This window comes from Venturia canescens, chromosome 7 (assembly GCF_019457755.1).
Source record: "Venturia canescens isolate UGA chromosome 7, ASM1945775v1, whole genome shotgun sequence".
In the NCBI taxonomy this organism is placed as follows: Eukaryota; Metazoa; Arthropoda; class Insecta; order Hymenoptera; family Ichneumonidae; genus Venturia; species Venturia canescens.
In genome coordinates, this window is record NC_057427.1 from 3223739 (window position 1) to 3245484 (window position 21746).

The 21746-nt window shown below is 38.0% G+C and overlaps 4 protein-coding genes across 6 annotated transcripts; 1 reads left to right on the forward strand and 3 right to left on the reverse strand.

Moving 5' to 3' along the window:
- Positions 1-973: 973 nt before the first annotated feature.
- On the reverse strand, positions 974-4538 carry LOC122413531 (uncharacterized). 3 transcript variants are annotated; one of them, XM_043423945.1, is made up of 4 exons: positions 3892-4104; positions 3734-3807; positions 3397-3453; positions 974-2978 (listed from the first exon to the last, which is right to left on the reverse strand). In XM_043423945.1, exons 2-4 carry the CDS (start codon positions 3804-3806, stop codon positions 1021-1023), a joined length of 2088 nt encoding a protein of 695 aa, XP_043279880.1. In that variant the 5' UTR covers position 3807; positions 3892-4104; the 3' UTR covers positions 974-1020. The 3 variants fall into 3 exon arrangements, with proteins under 3 accessions (XP_043279880.1, XP_043279881.1, XP_043279882.1); XM_043423946.1 differs by having other exon boundaries at positions 3397-3439; positions 3892-4103; XM_043423947.1 differs by having other exon boundaries at positions 2881-2978; positions 3397-3439; positions 3892-4538.
- A 210-nt stretch (positions 4539-4748) lies between these two features.
- Positions 4749-10044, forward strand: Galphai (G protein alpha i subunit). Its single transcript, XM_043423142.1, has 4 exons — positions 4749-5581; positions 6418-6602; positions 6845-7131; positions 7295-10044. Exons 1-4 carry the CDS (start codon positions 5461-5463, stop codon positions 7770-7772), a joined length of 1071 nt encoding a protein of 356 aa, XP_043279077.1. The 5' UTR covers positions 4749-5460; the 3' UTR covers positions 7773-10044.
- Synj (synaptojanin) lies at positions 8878-15826 on the reverse strand. Its single transcript, XM_043423141.1, has 7 exons — positions 15442-15826; positions 14786-15152; positions 14435-14599; positions 13253-14304; positions 12513-13084; positions 12142-12316; positions 8878-11854 (listed from the first exon to the last, which is right to left on the reverse strand). Exons 1-7 carry the CDS (start codon positions 15566-15568, stop codon positions 10842-10844), a joined length of 3471 nt encoding a protein of 1156 aa, XP_043279076.1. The 5' UTR covers positions 15569-15826; the 3' UTR covers positions 8878-10841.
- Positions 15827-16342: 516 nt separating this feature from the next.
- Positions 16343-21218, reverse strand: ari-2 (E3 ubiquitin-protein ligase ari-2). Its single transcript, XM_043424973.1, has 8 exons — positions 20235-21218; positions 19518-20040; positions 19188-19419; positions 19001-19118; positions 18623-18847; positions 18286-18498; positions 18051-18200; positions 16343-17948 (listed from the first exon to the last, which is right to left on the reverse strand). Exons 2-8 carry the CDS (start codon positions 20038-20040, stop codon positions 17931-17933), a joined length of 1479 nt encoding a protein of 492 aa, XP_043280908.1. The 5' UTR covers positions 20235-21218; the 3' UTR covers positions 16343-17930.
- Positions 21219-21746: the final 528 nt, after the last annotated feature.

The window sequence follows — 21746 nt, forward strand, 5'->3', positions numbered from 1 at the left end:
GCGCACACCTATATGCACACTTATCCCATCCCTCGTGTCTCGACGCCTCGACGCACAGATATGTCGTCACGCGACGCATGAATACTCCTTCGGAAAGAAGAAAAAAATCCTGGCGCTCTTCTTCGTCGATATCTTTGATTTTTTATGATGGCGAGAAGGTGAGGTTGGGGGGCGGGGGGATATTCCTACCGACTTTGTGACTCAAGTCTCAGGAATTCGGAGTAAATACATTCGTATACGCTCGGAAGTACATGTGCATCGCCGCAATGAAGAAGGATCCGACTCGCGCACGCATTATATCAATTAGAAAAATAAATTAAAAATTTAGCTTATCGGCAGTCGATAACAACAACGCACTTCATCTTTTTGTTTTATCGACTGCGGATGAAAAAGAAATCTTGGAAATGCCAAATTGTTTAAGAATAAATAGATCGATATTCACATATGCAAAGTTATGATGAATTTTTCTAACGATAGAATGAAAACGATTGAGAATAATGTCGTTAAAAATCAACAAAACTGATCATCTGTTCCACAGGTGGCCATGTTGATATTCAAACATGTCCGTTGTTAAATGCGCGTGCGCACCACCAAATATTCTTTTTTACACGCACCGGTGCACGTACCCATACAGACAACAGTGTTGCCAACTCCTACGGACCGTCCCCCCCCAAAATCCATCTGAAATCCCCCTAAAAACCCCTATTTTTGAAGAAGCGCTATATTCCTTCGTAACATTGAATATTGCTTAAAATTATACTTTTAAATAAAAATAAACATTTTTATAATGAATTTTATTATAATAATCTAAAAAATATTCCTGTAATGAAAATTTAATGAAAATATCGGAAAATAAAAACATTGAACAAAAAACATTTAGTGAGAATTAAATTATCATTTAATTTACACCATGTAATTTTTACAATGGAATAAATACAAATAGTGAAAAATGTTATTTATAATAACAAATTAATAAGAGAACAATTGACATTTTATTGTAAGAATTTTTTTCCCGCGTCTTCATATTTCGCCAATGTAGTTATCGAATATTTCGTCGACAACATCGACTGAATCACATTGTTTCTGAGTATTGTTTGCATTTTTGAAATCGTACATACTAACGTTGAACATTTCGAGCATACGGGCAGAAGGAACAAATTTGACGCAAGATCCGGATTGTCTTTGTAAAGTGAACCGTACCATCATAATACTTTGCAGTACTTCAAGAGACAGCTTATTTCGTAATTTATTTTTAATTACGTTGTATGTCGAAAAAGCGCGTTCGACACTTGCATTTGAAATCGGAAGTGTAAGTAGAGCCATTGAAAATTTGGCAATGTTTTCAAATCGCTTTTGACCAGCAGAATCATAATCTACAAAAACGGCTGAATAAAATTCAACGGAATTGACTGTATTTGGCCACGATTTATTTTGCAATTGATTCCATTCTGACTCTGTCTCATTCTTATTGCCGTATAAGTGAGTGCGTTGGAATTTTGCAATAATACCTGTTAAACTGGGTTTCATTCGCGATAATGCGATTTTAGGATGAAGATCGGCCATCGTCTTTAGGATAGATAAGTTGTCCGGCAATCTTTTTTGAACCTCTTGAGCCAAAGTACAGAGAAATTTTTTGCACCTTTCTTTAACATCCAATAATTCTGTTGGTTCAATATCTTGAGCAATGACGTGAAACTCGTAGCCAAAATACATTGCTGAAGTATGCATTAAACAAGATTGAAAATCGAAATTGATCAATTCACTGTCAGTTAATTTCTGCAAGCTCGATGGTACAACGAGCTTTTGCAGTAAGTTTTTGAACATCAAAAAAAGATCCTCAAGTAATTTCGTAGGTTCTACGTAATCACTTTGAAAAAGCAAATTTAATTGCGTTACACTTTTCAGTTCGTATTTTAAAAAAATAAGAAAAGCTTTGTAGGGTAACCTTATCATGATGTTGTATAACTGAGCAGCCATGTGACAATTGTCTTCTGATTTTGCAATTGAAAATAAGAATTGCAATTCTTCCCACTGATTTAAGATGGTATCGATAGCCTCGGATCGAGCAAGCCAACGAGTTCCGCTAAGACCCTGAATTTTATTCGGTTTTCCACTACCATTAATTGTTTCGTACAAAAGCTTATATTTTTCTAACCGTTTGGGGCTGTAAGAAAACCAATTATGCGTTTCTCGAACCAAAAATTCTAATGGACGAGGCAACATTTCCGATGCTTTTTCAGCGCATAAATGAAGTGAGTGACAAACACATGGCATAACGATTAGGTCATCTATTTCACGCTTAAACAAAGCTGTAACTGAGTTGTGTTTTCCAACCATCACACTCGCTCCATCAACGCCAATGCCGACCATATTTTCAACTTTTAAACCATCTTGTTCTAATTGAAGTTTAATGGCACTATGCACACTTTTTGCATCGGCATCGATTAATTTGATTAACCGATAAAACGTTGTAACCACTTCTCGTTTCTCGAAAGAGAAAAATCGCAACATGATACACAACACCTTCTGCGTTGAAAGATCAGTACTCTCGTCGATTATGAGTGAGTATGGACCGTCGCCAATTTCTTGGATAAGTTCTTGGAGCATACAAGGCCCGAGGACGTTCTTGATCAACATCGAACATTTAGTGCGATGGAGTTTCAAATTCGAAATTATATGTGACGAAGGGTCCAGCTGCGGCAGAATGTCGATCATGTGATTCACAGTCTGCAGTGAACTATGTTCTGCAATAAATGCAGCAATTTTCAATTCGGCGATCTTCGTTGCTTCTGTCAGAACTGGCTCAAATGTTGAAGTCAACGGTTCGAATGTCTTTGCTGATTTGTCCAAGGATACAGCTTTTTTATGTTTTTCTGTCTTTGCGTGGTTCATCAAATCCTTTTTGTGAGCTTTCAACGATATTCGACAATATTTGCAGACCGCAGAACATGTATCAGTTGGATCAGGCCCTAGCCAACCTATAATGTAAACCACAAGACATTTAATAATAATAATAAATTATGATATTTATCAATATCAATTGCGAAAGTCCATATAAACATTAACAAATGTTTAAAATAGTTAGTCGGACCATCACAAATAAAGAAGAATTAAAACAGTGCATACTTGAAGAAATATTAAAACATTAGGTGAAAACACATTGGAGGAAACATTAAAAGTATTAGAGGAATCGAAGGAGTACGAGTGTCTATATACTGATGAAAAATTGTAGGAAACTAAGCAAGACGAGGAGGTGAAAATGGAATCAAATTGAGGTTAACTACCTGGAATGAAAAGGAAAAAAGAAACCAGTGAAACTACCACCAAATGAAGCTCTTAATCAAACACATTCTACGAACCGAACCAGAACACACTGGTTCACATAACTTAAATTACCTTTTTCAGGAAAAAACTTTGAAAACCTCGGTTGATCTGCAAGCTTTGAAGAAATCCCTGTGTAGTAAACATTCATCTCATAGATTAAACTAACCGAATTGGAACAATCATTATTTTGAGTTGATTATGTTTAATAATCTTGTAAACGTAAAAACTGAATCTATTTTCATTCGATCCTCGTTTTTCACTTTCAACTTCCACGTATCTTTATATGTATCTTTACATACAACCGTTTTGTCGTTCGGACAGAGCGTAATAATTAAACATAATATTTAATAGAAAAAATTGAGAATGAATATATATTTTATTCGAATTTAGAAAATGCATGTTAACTAACCTTGAAGCGCTGAATCGGTCTCCCAACACTTTACATATTTTTGCAGATATTTTTTGTTTTTTTCTTTTGGCATGCTGTAATGAATTTGAATATAAGTTTGAATTATTAATACCTTTTTTATTTTTTCGCTGATACTTCAAAAAACGAAAATGACTTACTTTGCAATCCGAGAAGGTACGCGAGCGAGCAGAATCAAGAGACTCGGGCCGTGTTCCGATATTGACTGTGACTGTGAGTACTGCGAGTATTTGCTTTGGTATTCGCTCCGTGCGCGTAAACATACTACTTTGAAAGTGAGCGTGTGTCGTGTATACGTATTCCTCCAAAAACGCCGGAGTCCCCTTTATGGTGGCGCTGGCAGTATGCATGAACACACTAATACTATTAGTGTAGTAGTATTAGATTTTTGGCTCCGCCCACGCGCACAGAGCGAATAGAGATGGTGCAGATTCGATAGAGGGCAGGTCGAAAGTACTCGTGGCGCCTCTAATGTCATAATTTATAAGTTTTTGGGGTAGCACTTTCAATACTTTGATTGAAATATAATCATAATAATTGAATATATATATATATAATAATAATACAATAATGATAAAAGATCCCCAAAAATTTTCACTTTTCACCACTAGTGGCGCGGTAGTCTACTTGTACCATCCCTATAGGGCTTACAGTACTCACAGTATCGGAACACGGTCTCGGTCTCGGTAGAATATTTCGTCTTTAACACGCACCGAACACTTGAAAACTCGAAATGAGAGTAGCCCTTAAAAAATTCCCTAGAAAAAAGTTGCCCCTAAAAAAACCCCCAAAAAAAAATTGCCCCTAAAAAAACCCCTAGGCATCTGCGTTGCCCCTAAATTTAGGGGGAAAACCCCTAAGTTGGCAACACTGACAGACAAACCCATGCATCGTATGTCCCGTGAACTGTAACGATATATATATGTATACGTATTGAGATAGTTGGGGGAGACAGGGTAGGGAGAGATCCAGTAGCGGTGAGCAGCAGCAGGCAAACTGCCCAACTGCCATCGCTATAAGCGACATAAGCGTTCGCGCATCGAGACGCGCGTCACTAACGCAAACGTAAAATTCGTGGGCACGTATACATACGCGGTGTATGAAATTCGAATTAAAAAAAGGAAACGATCGTTTACGAACGAATTCGCGATCAGCAGAAGGAAGAGAAAATTTATTTTAATTAATGAGCATTTTTCGGATTTGAAATGTGTAAAATAATAATAAGATCGACTCAATTATAGTCTCGTTGCTAAAGCAAATAATAATAATATCAAAAAGCCGGTGCTGATAACTGAAAGTAAAAAGAGATTAAATACAATAAAAATAAGTGAAGAAATTCTTGTGGTGTTTTAGCGTGAATGGAATTCTGCTGAAAAGGGGGCAGCGGGCGGTTCCCGTTCTCACCGCGGCCCCTCTCGGTACTAACAGAGTGTAACAGAGTTCTCGTAGATTCTCTCTCTCTTTTTGTCTTTCTCCCCGGACGGGCGAGCCTCTCTCCTCTTCCGTGAGTGCAAGTCCCACAAGCAACAAGTGTCAGAAGAGTTGAACGCGCACGCTCTTCTTTTTTTCTCTTTCAAAAGTTATCAATTCCCCCTATTTAAATCTCGCTCGAAAATTCTATTTTATCGCGTGTTCTCGTGCGCGTGTGTTTGTGGATGTGCTCGTGTAGTAAGTGGATTCAAAAAACGTGCTGTACCGTGTAGGAAAAAATGGGGTGTGCTGTAAGTACGACCGGTGAAAAAGCCGCCGCTGAGCGATCCAAAAAGATCGACAAGGACCTCCGAGCGGATGGGGAACGAGCCGCCAGCGAGGTCAAGCTATTGCTACTCGGTAAGTTTCGATCTATGCTTGATACACAGTATTATGATGCCTTAGCAAAATAAATTCCAATAATTCACGATCCATCGTGGATCAATAATCCGAAATCGATGCGATTCTGTCCGTGCAAAAAACATTCTCATTTTTTTTCTACGTGAATTGTTTTCTACGTTATTACGCCTTTGCGAAGCGAACAGAGATGAAAACGATCACGTTTCTCGCCGCTTTTTCCTCTCTCGCTCGTTAGCCCACATTGAGAATAAATTGCACCTGGCATACTTCAATGCTATTTTTCTCGATGGGCTTTTGTTAAATATTATACTGCCATTACTTATCCTTCTACGATCCAACTAATTCGCAAACTCCTCCATTACACCTATATTGAATCCTTGCGTGTTTATGGATATGTATATATACAGCTATGCTTAAAAATATGTGACTGATGCCTGAATCATCGTCATCTCCCAATGAATCATTATATCAACGTATTGTTCCCGAATAAAATTGCGCCATGAGAATTCACGGGAAAACTCGCATTATCAAACGATGGACGTATTTTTTTTTCCAGGGTTCTCAAAAAAAAAACGGATCGCACTCTTGCTTATGAATCGTTTTCTTTTGATTTCCCTGTTTAGCTCGTTTTCAAATTATGATTATGAAACATTCTAGTTCGAAATTTTGTTAATTTTTTCATTACAAATTTTTCTAATTTATATTAAACTCTGTGGGTTCTATTTTAATATTCTCTTGTTTTAGTTTTTGGCCTCATATTTGAATCACGTCAAAATTTAATCGATTTTTTTGTGTTATTTCGTTTTATATTTTTGTTTGATTGTTTAAATCACCAGGAGCGGGAGAATCAGGCAAATCCACAATAGTCAAGCAGATGAAAATAATCCACGAAACTGGTTACAATAAGGAAGAATGTGAACAATACAAACCTGTTGTATATAGCAATACGATACAGAGCCTCATGACTATTATCAGAGCTATGGGACAACTGAGAATAGATTTTGCCGATCCTAACAAAGAGGTGAGTTTGTAGTTGCAGTTTGGAACAATCATTTTTATCACATCGAGTGAGCAATGACATGTCCAAAAAAATCATAAAATTTATTGTGTTTATAGACAGTCTCAAGGATCAGTGCGACTAAATTGATAAGTTTTGTAAATTCATGAAAACGGATTTGAAAAAATTGAGTCCGTATGAATCATTCCAATAAGTTTATGCAACAGTTCATGTTACTATCACCGAGTATTTTAATTATGTCATAGGACACAGCACGACAATTCTTCACCCTAGCCTCGGCTGCAGAGGAGGGTGAGCTAACGGGGGAATTGGCGCTATTAATGAAGAGATTATGGCAGGACGCCGGAGTCCAGCTTTGTTTTACACGCAGCAGAGAATATCAGCTCAATGACTCGGCAGCGTATTACCTAAATGCATTGGATCGCATAGTACAAACTAATTACATTCCCACTCAGCAGGACGTTTTGAGAACACGAGTTAAGACAACAGGCATCGTCGAATCTCAATTCTCTTTCAAAGGGTTACATTTCAAGTAAGATATTGACTAAAATTGATAAATCAGACAATAATCGTGGACGTAAAAAGTAGTAAAAATTTGTTAAAGTAGAAAAACACTGGAAAAAGTTATTTGCAGCTAATTCTTTGAAAATATTTCATTCTTGTAATGTTTTAATGATTCTTCATTTTCGTTGCAGAATGTTTGACGTCGGTGGTCAACGATCCGAGCGCAAAAAATGGATTCACTGTTTCGAGGGTGTAACAGCAATAATATTTTGTGTAGCGTTAAGCGGTTACGATCTCGTACTCGCGGAAGACGAGGAAATGAATCGTATGATCGAATCGATGAAGCTCTTCGATTCGATTTGCAACAGCAAATGGTTCGTCGAAACATCGATAATATTATTTTTAAACAAGAAAGATTTATTCGAGGAGAAAATAACGAGAAGTCCGCTCTCGATATGTTTCCCCGAGTACAAGGGTGGCAACACCTATGACGAATGCGCCAATTACATACAACGAAAATTCGAAAATCTCAACAAGCGAAAAGATCAAAAACAGATTTACACGCATTTTACATGCGCAACTGACACGTCCAACATACAATTCGTATTCGACGCTGTTACGGACGTTATTATTAAGAATAATTTAAGTAATTGTGGCCTTTTGAGTTGAATGTTAAACTCAAAGAAAGACAAAACGAAAACAATGTCCGCATTATTTGGACGAGGATAAAAGACTTTCGGAGCGATCTTTTTGGCTCGTTAACGAATCGGTTAAACGTAAAGATGAAAAAATCCTCTTCTGTTCGTTAAGTGAATCGACTTGTATCTGTTTTTCAGTCAACTTTGTCTCGTTGCTCGTTGGAATATCCACGAATAATACGAATCTTCGAGCACGAGATAACAGAAATCAAAGTATTTCACGCGGTATGGTTAAGCGATACAACGATAAAACATAGCGAACGCGTAATCCGAGAGCACATTGTCCAAATGATATTTCAAATGCAATTTATATTTAAACGAACAAACATACGAAAAATGAACACTCGTAAAAAGTTACTTATACAATTGTAACTGGAGTTTTTGTACTGACGATATTTTTATAACTGCACCGATTGTACTCTAATTGTTAGATAATGACACACTTTCATACGCAATGGTGCATTCTTGTATATAACTTGTTCGAAAACGTAAAGAAAAAAAACAGTTGAGACTTTCGAGTATTATTCGAACGAGGGGACCAATTTTACTCGTGATTTGTTTTTTGTACTTTTCTATTTCGAAGCTCGTTTTTTTTTTTTAAATATACAAGTTTTACTCTCCCTAATGTTCCATGACAAACTGTTTCCACGAAGATTATTTTTTTACACCAATCTGTACTTTCCTTGTAATATATAAAGTGCCGAATAGCGAAAAGAAATAATTGTTGCGATGCTTCCATATTCTCAACGTTAATGTATTTTTAAATCCACCAGCGATTTGAGTTTTCAAGGTTACAGCACAATCAACGAATTCCAACATTATACTTGGAATGAATTTTTGGAAATATTGATGAAATTTAGGAAAATCATCGCAGTTAAAGTCGCAGCTATCCATTCCACCTGAAACGAGGCACGATCATTGTTCAAACTTTCAGCTCTAAACAATGTTTCAAAAAGCGTGTTCGCGTGACGATCGGTTTTAGGAAATTTTTAGAATCACTGTTGTTGAAAATCTATGACAGATTACAGAACTACAAATCATTGTTTGTCAACAGCGCTGATTGTGAGAGACATAGCTCCGGGTTATGCACTATTCATTTTATTTTCATTTCAGTAACATATAATACACGTCAAATTACACGTTGCGTTGAAATTTCGCGTCATAGTGGGTATTTTCGGCATATATATATATATATATATATATTCAATTGTTCTCACAACAATGTTATAATTCATTTTTCGAGTATTTCGTTTCAGTTTCATCGTACTATCATTTTTTCTTTTATTACTTGCAAATCCGACCGGCGTGGATCACGATTATTTTCATTAAATACATATTTTTCGTTTACTGATGCACGTAACGTTAAACGGGACTGCTCTAACACTAAAACGCGACTAAACGAACGGTCCTGCCGTTTATGGACGTACAGATGGTGACGTACGAGACCAAGCATTAGTGATCTAAAACTGAACTACATACTGCATTATCTATCGCATGGCCTTTTGATTCCTCTTCGCATTCATTCGCATGCTTCTACGTTCTTTACTAACGATCAATCGATGTCTATCGATGCATCTTTTTTCTCATTCGCCTACAAGTATAGTCTTCTACATATTTACAGAATTTTCGATTCGACGCTTGAAATTTGCAAAATAAATATTTTCATTTGACTCTCATTTTCTTTCTCAGCATTCATAACATTATTATATCCGTTTAATCATTCCCGCATTTATTGATTTCTCCGGCTTTCACCTCAATATTTTAATACAATCGGGACACGTCACTTTTCTGTCACGTACAATAAGCTTACAATGATTGGTCAACAATTGCTTACGCGGTTTGTTCTTGTTTTTATCTTCATCTTCCGAATTAGAATTCGAGACGTGGGTTCAGAGCTATAATTCATAAAAGTATACGATCCCCGCTGTGGCCACGTTGATTTTCGTAAAACAGCCACTTTTCAAACTCGCGACTAAGATGCAACTAAAGAAAATCTAACTATCTAAATTGAGCAAACGAAACAAAACGAAAACAAACGTAGCGACGGAATTTATATAGATTTTCTCGTAGGAACTCGCCTTTTATTGAGAGGTACTGCGGACTCTTCACGAATGAACTTTTGTTTTGAAAAATTCATGGAATGTTGCTTTTGGCGAGTTTCATACGACGACTCGACAAATATTATTTGATTACTCGTTGATTGATCAATTAATTCGTAATAAACGATTTGGGCTCCAAAATAATTAGTACTATGATTTGTTTTTTTTTTTTTACCGAACTCTGAGTCATTCCGTTTTCTCAGGAAGATACGACGACTTGTCGACAATTAAAAACAAAATACAAATGAAAAGTAAATTTTTGCTTCAATCGTCAGGTCAAAGTATAGTTTGGATCGTTAATCGTGACGATGCAATACTCGTTTGACTAGTAGACGATATCTTGTGACTAATCTTATCGATAGGTCTCTATTGGCAAGAGAGACGAAGAGAGCACGGAGAATCGGTATAATTGGCAAGGACCCAAAACGGAAGGTAAATCAATCGAAGATGTTCCGTACCTAACCGAACATTTTATTCGATTGGAATTCCAGTATTAAATTGTTCATTAAAAGTTGAAGAAATTCGCAATTATTATACTTTAAAGTTTATTTTCTAACTTCAATTAGGACTCAAAAAAAACGCTATGCTAAAACTCCCCCAAAAACACACTCATGATTCTTGATAAGAATTTCTCTTCGAAAAACTAAATAATTCAAAAATATGTACGTGATAAAAATCATACGTGATAAATTTGTCTAAAAAATGGATAAAATTTCGACATTCTCGTCGTCAAAATCGGTTAGTAGATCAATTGAAACCGAGTTGCACGCCCCTTCCATATCCATAAACCCATAAATGTTAATATGCTATTTAAACGTTTCTCCTGCACTCAGGCAAAAGATAGAGCACCATGAATACCGAAATTTCAATCGAATAAAATGTAGGAGTGCGAAGGAATGTGTAAAGCGTGCTTAAACAGAGAACTACGAGATTGAGGGATCTTATGCTTGATTCCGAGCAGGAATGGGAGGACCACCGGCGGTTCTTGCTGGAACAGGGGGTGGCATGCTGGTCGGTGGTAAGCTGGGTGGTGGATGCTGTGGTGGTGGAAGAGGAGCTTGCCTTTGAGGCAAAGGTGGCGGTACAGAGCTGGGAGGCCGGGCGGACTCCTGAGTTCCTTCGAGACGTGGCAAAGGCGGGGGTGGTCTCGTGGGTACGGGATAGCTGGGTGATTCGTCTAAAATTTCTTCGTAAATCGCTGATTCCGGGGACAATCGTCTGGCGTCGTCGTTCTCTTCACTCGGGGATTGTTGTCTCATGTTCGTTGTTCCAAATTGATTAGGCATTATGCTTATGACACCAGCGCGAGGAACCTGTCGACGTTCGCGTATGGGGCTTCTGGGCGGCTGAGAAGGACGTCCCGGAGGTGCTCGTGGCCTTGGCGGAGGCAAGCCGCCGTTAGGACTAGCGCGGCCTGAATGCGATTCGCCAATTTCCAAATGTTCGAAACCGACCGAAACGCTACTCGGAGAATTCTCGTCGTATTGAGCTACCGTCGTGTTGCTGCAGATCTCAATTTCTTTCTCGATGAGTTGCAACCAATTGGGCGATTTCAGAGACAACTTCAGAGTCTGACCGCAAACCTGGGTCATTCCTCTTCGCGCTGCAGCTAAAGCGCACTGACCATCTCTAAAAGTCACCCAAATCGTTTCACCGACGAAACGTACCAGTATCACTTCTCCAATGTGCGAAAGATCTTGCAAAAGAGCCATCATGAAACTGTCGTCAAATGCCCCATCCGTATCGTCGTTTTCCACCTCAGATTTTACGATTATCGTTCCGTCCGGGGGACCGAGATCTTGTATCACCTCGCGAAATACTTTTTCACGCTTGTCCGGATCTACGCTGTGAACGTCCACGTCGATGAACGCTATTACCGGCCTGTGATCACTCTGCTTCAACTCTGCTCGACCGTAGTGTATCAAACGACCTGGGTTCCAATCTGATGGAGAATCTAAGGTAACGTGAAAAGTTATGCTTTATAATATCGTTTAAACTTATTGTTACGTGTGCTACTGTTAAAAAAATTTTGACAAAATAAGTTGCATTCTCTTTTATGAACTTGGACATATCATTTTTTAATATCTTTTTGATAAAATATTGTTTTGAACGGGAACATCGGTGAGTAAAGCTTCTGATATTCGTATCGCTGCGGTTCTCGATGAGAGTATTGCGAAAATTTGAGTAAGTCAATATTCAAAGTATAATATCCTGAAGGGACATGGAATATTGTTATATTACCAATGTCAGGAACTTGTTTCCGCCTTTTCCACAAAATCCTGTCCGTCCACGCTGGTTGACGACATTTTTCACTCGTGTCGTAATCGTCGGAGAAGAGATCGTACTTGTAAGTTGGTGCGAAATTGATGGGTCCCTCGAGGAAATTTTTGAAAACGTTACCCTGTTCCTGTTGTGTCTGTAAAAACAGAAATTTTGTAATGTGAAGGTGTTCGATTTTCAAATGAAACACCAACACCACGCTGTGTCAGAGAAAGAAAAACTTTCTTCCTTCCTTTCAACCATAAATAATCGTTCTTCAAGTTTTTTTGGAGCGTAAAATATTCGACAAGTAATTTTTCTTCATATAATCGTGAATCCATCACAAAGCTTACCCTCAATTGATCGTTTTGCAATATTTGATCAAACTCGTTCCTCTTGATCATCTCTTTCATCTCATCCTTGTCCATATCGACTCTATAGTTGAAATCACCGCACCAGAAAACGTAATCATGAGTATTGAGCGTTCGTCCCATGGGGAAAGCGATTTTTCTTGTGATTTCCGCGTAATCGGCATTACGTTCGCTGACTTGAGACTGTCCTGCAGCGAAATGAGCGCAAACGAAACAAAATGAAGTTGAATAGAGCACGCAACGAATCGCTGCCGCTCCTTTGTTGCCGGTCGCTCCACCTAATCCTGTTTTGACGCAATCGACCGCGACGTCACGTAAGTAAGGAGCGTGTTCGGGCCGAATGAATAAATAGAGGCACACTCCGACTAATTGTTGATAAGTTACGAGAACGTATTCGTTGTCTCGCGACATAACTTTCTGCAACTCCTCCGCCCAAGCTTTCGCATTGTCCGAACTTGCAGCCATTATATTGCTGGCGTTCAGATCGACGATTTCTTCGAAACCTATCGCGAAAACGTCCACAGGTACGTTGTCAAATTCCGGGGCGACGAGGGCTGGAATGAAACGGAGATATTTCGATGATTTGAAACTGTGATAAAAAAATTTGATCCTCAATTAATACTATTTTGCTCGAACTCTAATTCTGTTAACGAGGCTTCCGGAAACCCAGACAACTTTGCATAAACCCAAAGAAATTACGTAAGTAAGATTAAAATACTTACAGGAAAATTTTCGAGGGGCATCGAGTAGCCAGTCTGTAAGAGGGTCTTTGTAAACGACGCTGCGAAAGTGTTTCCCACCGTTAACGTTGTAAGTTCCAATACCAATTCTGAGATTAGTCGGTACGACGTATTCGTTGTATCGTTTGCACATTTCTCTCAAAACGCTAGGTGGTGCATGAAGCATATTGGATGGCAGTAAAAGGCGAGCTCTGTCAGCGAGTTCAGTATTGAGAGTTGATCCTAAAAGTAAAATGTCGATGGCTTCTTGTTTACTCGAATCCAAAAGATTATTTTGTATAGTCCGCGCGGCGGAACGTGCCCCATCCATCAATTTCGAGCTGCCTTGAATCGCCCCGGTTCCCGCGTAAATCTTGCTCACTTCGTTGCCGTTGTTGATCCACATTTGACGAAATACCTCCTCGAATCTTGAGACCATTTGCTGTTTCTCCATTAATTTCAATAGAGCCAATTGTTTGCCCAATATCTCGAGGGCGAAGAACGTTTGAACGCAATTCGTTCTGTCCAAGCAATCCAAACAATTTGTGCGTATTGTACCAATTTGTTCACTCATCACAGAATTCCCGATTGCGTAGAAGAGCGAAAACGAGTCCAAGTATTTTTCAACTTTGGCCTTCAGTTTGGAAAGATTTTTCATGTTACCGCCGCGACATTCTTGATGATAATCGAAAAGGACGTGAGGCACGTCGGTATGCGGCGATAATGTATGACGTCGGTGAAACATCTGACTCAGCATTGCTTCGCCCTCTTTGCTACCGATCAGCGATGAACCGAGAAGATTTACGATCACCTGTTGACCATATCTTTTTTTTATTAGACTCAAATGTCGATCGAACGCCGGTGCTGCTGTTTCAACCCCTCGTGATATTTTCACTTTGTGTGAACCAACTTGGATTCCGGGCTGCTCCCAGAACAGAGGCACAGAACCTCTGGTCTGTACGTATGACGTCACTTCATTGTCGAGATAAATCGCTTGCTCAGTCTCCACGAAATTCGCTACGTGCCCATCGTCATTGGTGCCTCTCACGTTGAACCTGAAAAGGTGGTTGAATTTTGGTCTTTAAGCAAACATTTCACTTTGACCGTTGACCTTGACCTCAATTTGCCACAAGTGTATATTTTCAATAATAAAGTTATCGGTACAAAGACACATGTAATACAAACCTTGTGCCTGCACGCTCACAGCTTAATCGTGACACCACCACAGCTCTCGCTTGCCTATGACCAACATAAACTGTCCTTATCTCAACACTCCCGCACATGGCTTTCAATAGCCAATGCGAAGTATTAACTCCGTATCTCAACAGATGGATGTGCAGCATACGGTTCCTGTAACAATCAATCGATTAGTGTTGCTCATTTAGGCTGATAAGGGAACATGTTTTTTGTACTTTTTATTCAGAAGCCATTCTTTGAAATTCCAACTCTTCTATTTCAGCGTTTCATCCATAAAAATAACAAAACATTGTTATTTGTGCTTTTTGGCGTTGAAATTTGAAAGTAGAATTTGCTTACCAGAAGAATCTGTTGTCTGTTATACTGGATTTGCATCTCCTCTGAGCTCCCAAAGTAATGTCCAACGCTGGACGATCTTCCGCCTGGCCGGATGACCATGAGAAATAAAATGTTCCGGAGTTAAGAACTTTTCGCACCTCTGAGACTCGGTCTTCATTGCCTTGCGTATAATGCAGAGGAACAAAGTGAGTTTGAGTGATCCTAAAAATTTCAGACTCGCCAATTTTTCCAACGGAAAAACATCCGGTAACGAGTACCAAATAGAGCAAGGTATTTTCACCGGCATTCAGTTGCAAAACTCCTAAGCAACCATAAGCATCGAGGAGCTTCGTATATTGAGCTTTCAAAGATTCTGTCTCTTGAGCCGCTACAAAAATTGAAACAAAAACATTGTAATTTATATTATATAAAAAATTGAGTTTTCATTCTTATTATTATCTCGTTTGAAAAATTTGTGCTTTATTGTAAATATTCATTCATAAATATTCGTCTTTTGCAATGGGTTAATTGTGATAGAGTATTGTTTTTCCTTCAACTGTCCTTCGCGATCGTCATTTATCACGAGGATCGGAAATAATCGATTACTGCAAGCCCGAAGGGCGAGCGAATAAAAAGCAGTAAAACAAGTTACAACGCATTTACAAAAGAGAACTTACAGAGAACGGCGACTGCTTGTGACTCAAAAAGTACTGTGTCTTTTCGATTTCGATGTTCCAAGATCAACGAGTGCGGACTCGGCGGTTTCAGTTTTTCGTATACTCGAAAACCCTTTCCCATCGCCATTGCGTCGTTCAGATATTACTATTTCTTTGGCACTTTGTAGTATTTTTCGTGTTGTCGTTTTTATTTGATCGAAATATCGTTACCGGAGGGAAGAGTGGATATTAAAAGGGATTTATTTTTTTCGAAAAATGGAAGAGAGAGAGCGAAAAAAGAAATATACGGATACAGCGTTATAACAATATATTCTCCAAGTGCTGTTGACAGGGACTCGCGCGCCGACGACGAGTAGTCTGTCATGCGGCGCCGCGAACGCACCACCAACCAGCACCGCGATTCTAAAAGCAAAAGGCTCGGAATACAGGCTTGAGAAGACTGTAGTGGGGATAGACGGCTGAGGTTCATATTTTACTTTGATAATCACCGCTGGGAGCGCGATGCAAAACTCAGAATCCCAGAAAAAATCAGTCGTCTCCATTCATCCTTATTTGAACCCCACATTATTGATTCTAACCGTTTATTCAATAATTATTTGTCAACTTTTGTCTAAACATTTACTCTTTAACTTATTAAGCAATGCTGTTCTTTGTCATTTGTTCAATGCGATATCCCTATGAACACTAACGTGAAAAGAAAATATGAAACAAATCTAAAAGACGGCGCCACGAAGACCAGGAGGTGGCGACCTTGTAATTTTTCTGCATCAAGTTCTTCTAGGCTTTCAAATCAAATTTTTCATTCATGTAAAACCCAATAAATATCTAGAATAAGAAATCTCATCTTTTTGAATAAAAAAAGAATTTGTTTAGAAAATAAAATGGCAAAATCTACTGGAAGTATTGTAGAAACAACTGTTTTATTATTTCACACTTTTGGATACACAACCGTACATCCAGTAAATATTAATTAACGAAAGATTCGTTCCTTCAAAGAAGCATTACCGTAAAATTTTATTTCTCCAATTTTTTGTATCATCATCTATCTCATCATAAATTATTGCGATTTTTATGACAAAAATGCTCAAGCATTTTTTGGGGTAACAAACATTTCTCGTGCGGGCGGATAAAGTTTCGAATACTTCGACTTTTTATTCTGCTGATCAATTCGACATGAGCGCGCGTATTTTTCGGAATCTTCTATTTGACAAAAAAGTTTCATGTCAATGCTTCATTATCAACTCTCACGGTATCGGACTTGATTAGTTTTCTGCTACCAATGAAGGGATCAACAAAAATTTTCGCAATTAAGAGTAAAATTCACATTCGAGATTAAATAATAGTAATAATCATTATTATAGTTGATTTTTCTAAACAATAGGTCTAATTAAACTGCACGCTTGACTCTGATCGTTGCTTATATTTTAACGTATCGCCTATGGTCTTAAAAAATGTTATACAACCCTTAAAAATTAACACACACCGCATTCACATTCATTTCTTACCGTTATATAATTATTTTATTTTTCTAATTTCATCGCATGTTTACTCTCGCGTCAGATCAAATTATTGTATTTACACGATAGTTTTTATGCGCTCTCGTCTCTAGCACAATAAACAAAATAAAATTCAAATGATTTTTCTACGTTCAAAGTAATCGAAGAAATATTTTTCGCTAGTGTGCAATATCTATTTTTAATTAATACATGAGTCTTAATAATAACAATACTTGTGGTGAGGATACGAAGAAGGATCGAGTCCCTTACTAAGTATTATTCGCTCTTGTTTTATCTCTCGGCTAACCACATGAACGTCCTTCATTTATTATTATCTCTTTCGTTCAATAAAATACATTTCTGATGGTTTTTTCTTTTTCGTTTGTATGTAAAACAATAGAATTCCTTATCCTTAGCTTGTAATGAATTTGTTCAACATTATTGTTCTGCTTCAGTATTGAGGTTTCGACAGACACTGACCAAATTTCGATGCCCGGACGAGTATAAATGGATTTTTGGCACAAGTCAATAAATTTTTGTTAATTGCATCTGTGCAAATTTGAATACCATGGTTTCTGAGTATTAAGGACTCTGATAAGCGACCGAGAGAAAGACAGAGAGATCATAAGAAGGAAGCATTGCTCAGGAATTCATATGTTCCTTAAATTTAAGTTTTTCTTCAAATTTCCTAAAATACGCCATTGATGAACCAAAAAATAATCCATTTACTCTGGTATGCTTTATTCTTATCACGGCCGGTTCGAACGGACTTAAGTTTTTACCTTTTTTTTTCTACACAGTGAAATTGAATTCGTTTTATGGCGAATTCCAATTCGATGTTTTCAATCGTGTTACAACAGCAATAACATAAAGAGAACCAGCTATGATATTGTACCTTTCTCTTCATCTTTCTTCGTTATTTTCCCCTATTTTCTCCGATTCTTATTTTATAACTCAGTCAGGCGGACCTCCTTTCCTCGTTTCGCAAAATTACTATACTCGTTGTTCCTCCTGTTACAATTAAATTTTTATTCATTAACGTCATATAATTGAAAACGTTAAATTTTCATTGATCAAGCGTGAATTCTTCGTTGTTCATTCTCCACTTTTTACCTCGAGAAAATCCTTCAGCAACGTAACACGACGTTTTTCAGCAATGTCCATCTGATTTTCCAAATCACCTCGGTCGGTGGTTTCGGCACGTTCAATCTTCCAAGACAAATTCTCAATTTCTGCCTCTAATTGAGCCTGCTGATACTCGAACTAAAATTAATAGCAAAAAGGAGATGAATGATAAGAAGGCAGGCGAGTGCTTCTTGCTTCGCTATTTCTTCTTTCAGTTTCTCACCAATTCTTTACGAGGACCGGGGTCCATATAATAAGCATATGGATACGTGTACTGAAGAGTATAACGGCAACGTGCCAAGAGCGATGCCGCTGCATATAAATGTTGCCAATCGATCCACGTACCACTCGCGTTCATAACTTTCTTAGTGATTCGTGATTTTATACTCTCGAGAGTTTGCTCTTCTAGTTTTAGCGATTTACTATGGTTCTGCCACTGGAAAAATGGAGGAACAACATTTTTTAATGGTCAATCATGTCGAAGCATTTTTCAAAAAACATTGATCTTGTTCCAAATAATTTGTTGAAATTTTTTACACGATATTTTGGGTTTAACTTACTCTTTCGTAATAGTGGAGGTATTTTTTTAAAGCTTCACGGGCTTGAGCATGGACGCTTTCGTGTGCGATGTTGGGATTCTCCTTGTATCGCGAACATTCATAATATTCACTTCCATGAGTCTTCCAATCACAGAGACACATCCAACAAAACTCGTGTTTGCAGTTGTAACATTGCATGTGGTTGCAGCCACCATTTTTCTCTATACAAATGTGACATTTGGGACACTGAAAAGGGAGAAGGAAATTATTTTACCAGAGTTTCGATGGTGCATCATCGTTCGCGATGAGTTTCAAAAAAAACGAAAAGAATATACATAGGAACATAAAAAAAATAATAAAAGAAAAAGAACAAAGTTTTAGGTTTTTTGATCAACTCACATCCTTGGTATGAGCACTGATATAATTGGCAGTTTCGGAATCATCCACACATTTGGTTAACCATTTTTTGATCGTGCCGCAATCAGTAGGTGCGTGATAATCCATTCCACATCGAAAGCTATCGACCATGAATTATTAACAATAAGAATGGCCTGCGTTCGTTCATTTATTGTCTTTGGATACTTACCAAAAAACTGTTTTGCAGGAGAGACATATGACTCGTTTGGCCCGGTGTTCCTTCGAGCGCATTACTATTTGGCAGTTTGGTCCAGGACAAAATCTCAACTGAGGATGAGTTTTAACGTAATCGCGAAACGCGAATTGTTGATATCGATCCCTCATGTTCGGTTTTGTCAGGAGGGAAAGTGCAAAATCTTCTGGAACAAGGACTTCACAATCCTGTGCCATGCATCCGATCCCTGATGGAACAGAGCATTTACGAGATTCGTTGGGTTTGTTTGGGAGTCTCTAGGAGCCAATTTGAAAAAAATGATATTTTTGACGATAAGCAACTTGCCTGTGGAAATCCCCTGAGTGATTTGAACCTCAAAGTGCATACACCAACAATCCTTACAAAAAGCATGTCCACAGGTGAGCGTGGCAAATTTTTCAGGTGGGTAAATGCTTATACAAACGGAGCATTGTCCCCCTCTTTGACTTTTGGACCCCGAAGAAGACTCCGGTGGATGAGAAGGTTTTATTTTGGAAGTGATCAAGAGACTGGATGCATTGTTACGATACTTAGTTACAATGTCTTGGAGTGCCCAATTGTGAGCATGTAACAAGACTTTTGCCAGGGAAGGCGTTATGTGAAGACTGTTGCTGAGTATCTCAACATTTTCGTTCAATAATCTCTCCACCTCTTCGACTCTCAAACAATCGTGTACGGCGTATTCAGGATCTCGTCTGTTATGTTCCGGATCTGCGTCATTGTCTGCTTCTGTACCCCATGGTTGAATGTTATAGTAATCCTCATATCCGGTATCTCCACAATCAGAGTCCGAATAGTCCATGTCACTCTCACATTCTTCTGCTGACATCTGAGAAAAATGTTCCTTACTATTACTGACGATAACTGTCATATTGGGTGGAAAGATGGAACATTTTATTGAAGAAATGAAATTTGAATGCTTTGGAGTATTCAATATATATTACTATATATTGTACTATATAAATATGAATGCATTCCATATTCGCACCAGCTATGACCATACGCATTTCAAAATTTACTTACATTGACAGGTGAATAAATAAACGTGGTACTTGAAAAATATTCGTCAAAATCCAATAATTCGTAGAAGTTACTCTTTTTTCCTTGAAGACATGATGAAACTGTGTTGAAAGTAATTATACGAAAAATCTTGTTCTCGCACTCTTGTTCGTGGCGTTTCAAACGAATGAGTATACACGCGTGTATAGTGTGCTTGTGAAGTTCGAAACAATTGCACTTAACCGATTATTCATCGTATCTTCACACATTACAAACATACTATAACGGTTTTTTCCGAATTTTTCAATAAACCGTTAATTATAATCCGAAAAATGTGTACGGATGGGTCACGGTTCTCGAATCCGTTTACGAGAAAAAAATGTGGCGTTTTGTAAACGAAAATGAATGGAAGCAGAACGTTTTTCTCCACGAATGATTTTTATTCGTTACACGATTTTCATCTTCCGTTGCTTCTTTGTCCCCTCGCCGCAACCTTTTTTACATTGTTGCACAAAACTCTCAAATTTGTTCTATTTCCATATTTGGCGAAAAATGACGGTAGTTAAACGAGAACTCTTTAGGGGCTTGCACGCACGACACACAACCCACCTTTCCGGACGGTGCAACGATTTACGCGTCAGAAAGAAGCAAAGAAGCATGTGCTAAGTTTCGATCACTTTTTTTCGTTTCTTTTTTCAATCTATAGACTATTCAAAGGCTTCTCACACTCCGGAGGCATTCGTTCTTGGTGTTGGTACAAACATAATGGCGTCGTCGTACCTCTAGTCGTACTCTCGAATCTTTCGATGCTTTCGACCATGCGACATCTCGATACTACATATATGCAACACATTCACGAGAGAAGATATATATGCTCACAAAATTTTGTTTCTTGCGTTTCCGTACTTTTCGAAAAAATATAAAACATGTAAATATATCAATAGATATTCATCATAATCTACAAGGATTTATATACAAGTTTCGCTTCCCGATATATTTCTCTTCAAGCCAAAACTCTGATCACGCGGAAACAAAAAGAAAATTGACTCGAAAATAATAAATATATTTCTTAATGACTAAACTTAAAAAGCATATATTATCACGAATATTTATCACGGTAAAATCATCGTGTCATTGTAAATAAGATGATTAATGAGTCAGGTAAAGTATATAAGTGGGTTTTATTATTTTATCTTGTCGCAATAAAAGAAATTCAAGGTTGGGAAACGACGATTCGGGATTTTTGAGATATTGTATTGAAACAGCTGTGCCCCCTTCCATACCCTCGCTCCTGACCATTGTATTCGAATACAGATTGTGCATGGAGTTGCAGAAAGAGGGCTACGTGATGAAAATGGGATATTATTATATCGTGAATGGTAATTCCTCAAACCAACAAGAACCTCTCTTTGCTTTTACTCATTTTCCTTTACTTTATCTCTAGTATATACGAACTTCGTATACAATCATTCGCATTCCTCCTACGCCACCGCGAACGAAATGATTGTTTTTTATTTTTTCACTTGTTGGGAAAAA

Coding starts and splice junctions, on each gene's coding strand:
- LOC122413531 (XM_043423945.1), bottom strand. CDS start 3,806: ATGCCAAAAGAAAAAAACAAAAAATATCTGCAAAAATATGTAAAGTGT. Junction 3,454..3,733: donor GACCGATTCAGCGCTTCAAG/GTTAGTTAACAT, acceptor TTTACTACACAG/GGATTTCTTCAAAGCTTGCA. Junction 2,979..3,396: donor AAAGTTTTTTCCTGAAAAAG/GTAATTTAAGTT, acceptor TTTACATTATAG/GTTGGCTAGGGCCTGATCCA.
- Galphai (XM_043423142.1), top strand. CDS start 5,461: ATGGGGTGTGCTGTAAGTACGACCGGTGAAAAAGCCGCCGCTGAGCGA. Junction 5,582..6,417: donor GGTCAAGCTATTGCTACTCG/GTAAGTTTCGAT, acceptor TTAAATCACCAG/GAGCGGGAGAATCAGGCAAA. Junction 6,603..6,844: donor TTGCCGATCCTAACAAAGAG/GTGAGTTTGTAG, acceptor ATTATGTCATAG/GACACAGCACGACAATTCTT.
- Synj (XM_043423141.1), bottom strand. CDS start 15,568: ATGGCGATGGGAAAGGGTTTTCGAGTATACGAAAAACTGAAACCGCCG. Junction 14,600..14,785: donor ACAGACAACAGATTCTTCTG/GTAAGCAAATTC, acceptor TGATTGTTACAG/GAACCGTATGCTGCACATCC. Junction 13,085..13,252: donor TGCCCCTCGAAAATTTTCCT/GTAAGTATTTTA, acceptor GTTTCATTCCAG/CCCTCGTCGCCCCGGAATTT.
- ari-2 (XM_043424973.1), bottom strand. CDS start 20,040: ATGTCAGCAGAAGAATGTGAGAGTGACATGGACTATTCGGACTCTGAT. Junction 18,499..18,622: donor ACCTCCACTATTACGAAAGA/GTAAGTTAAACC, acceptor CCATTTTTCCAG/TGGCAGAACCATAGTAAATC. Junction 18,201..18,285: donor CCGGTCCTCGTAAAGAATTG/GTGAGAAACTGA, acceptor TATTAATTTTAG/TTCGAGTATCAGCAGGCTCA.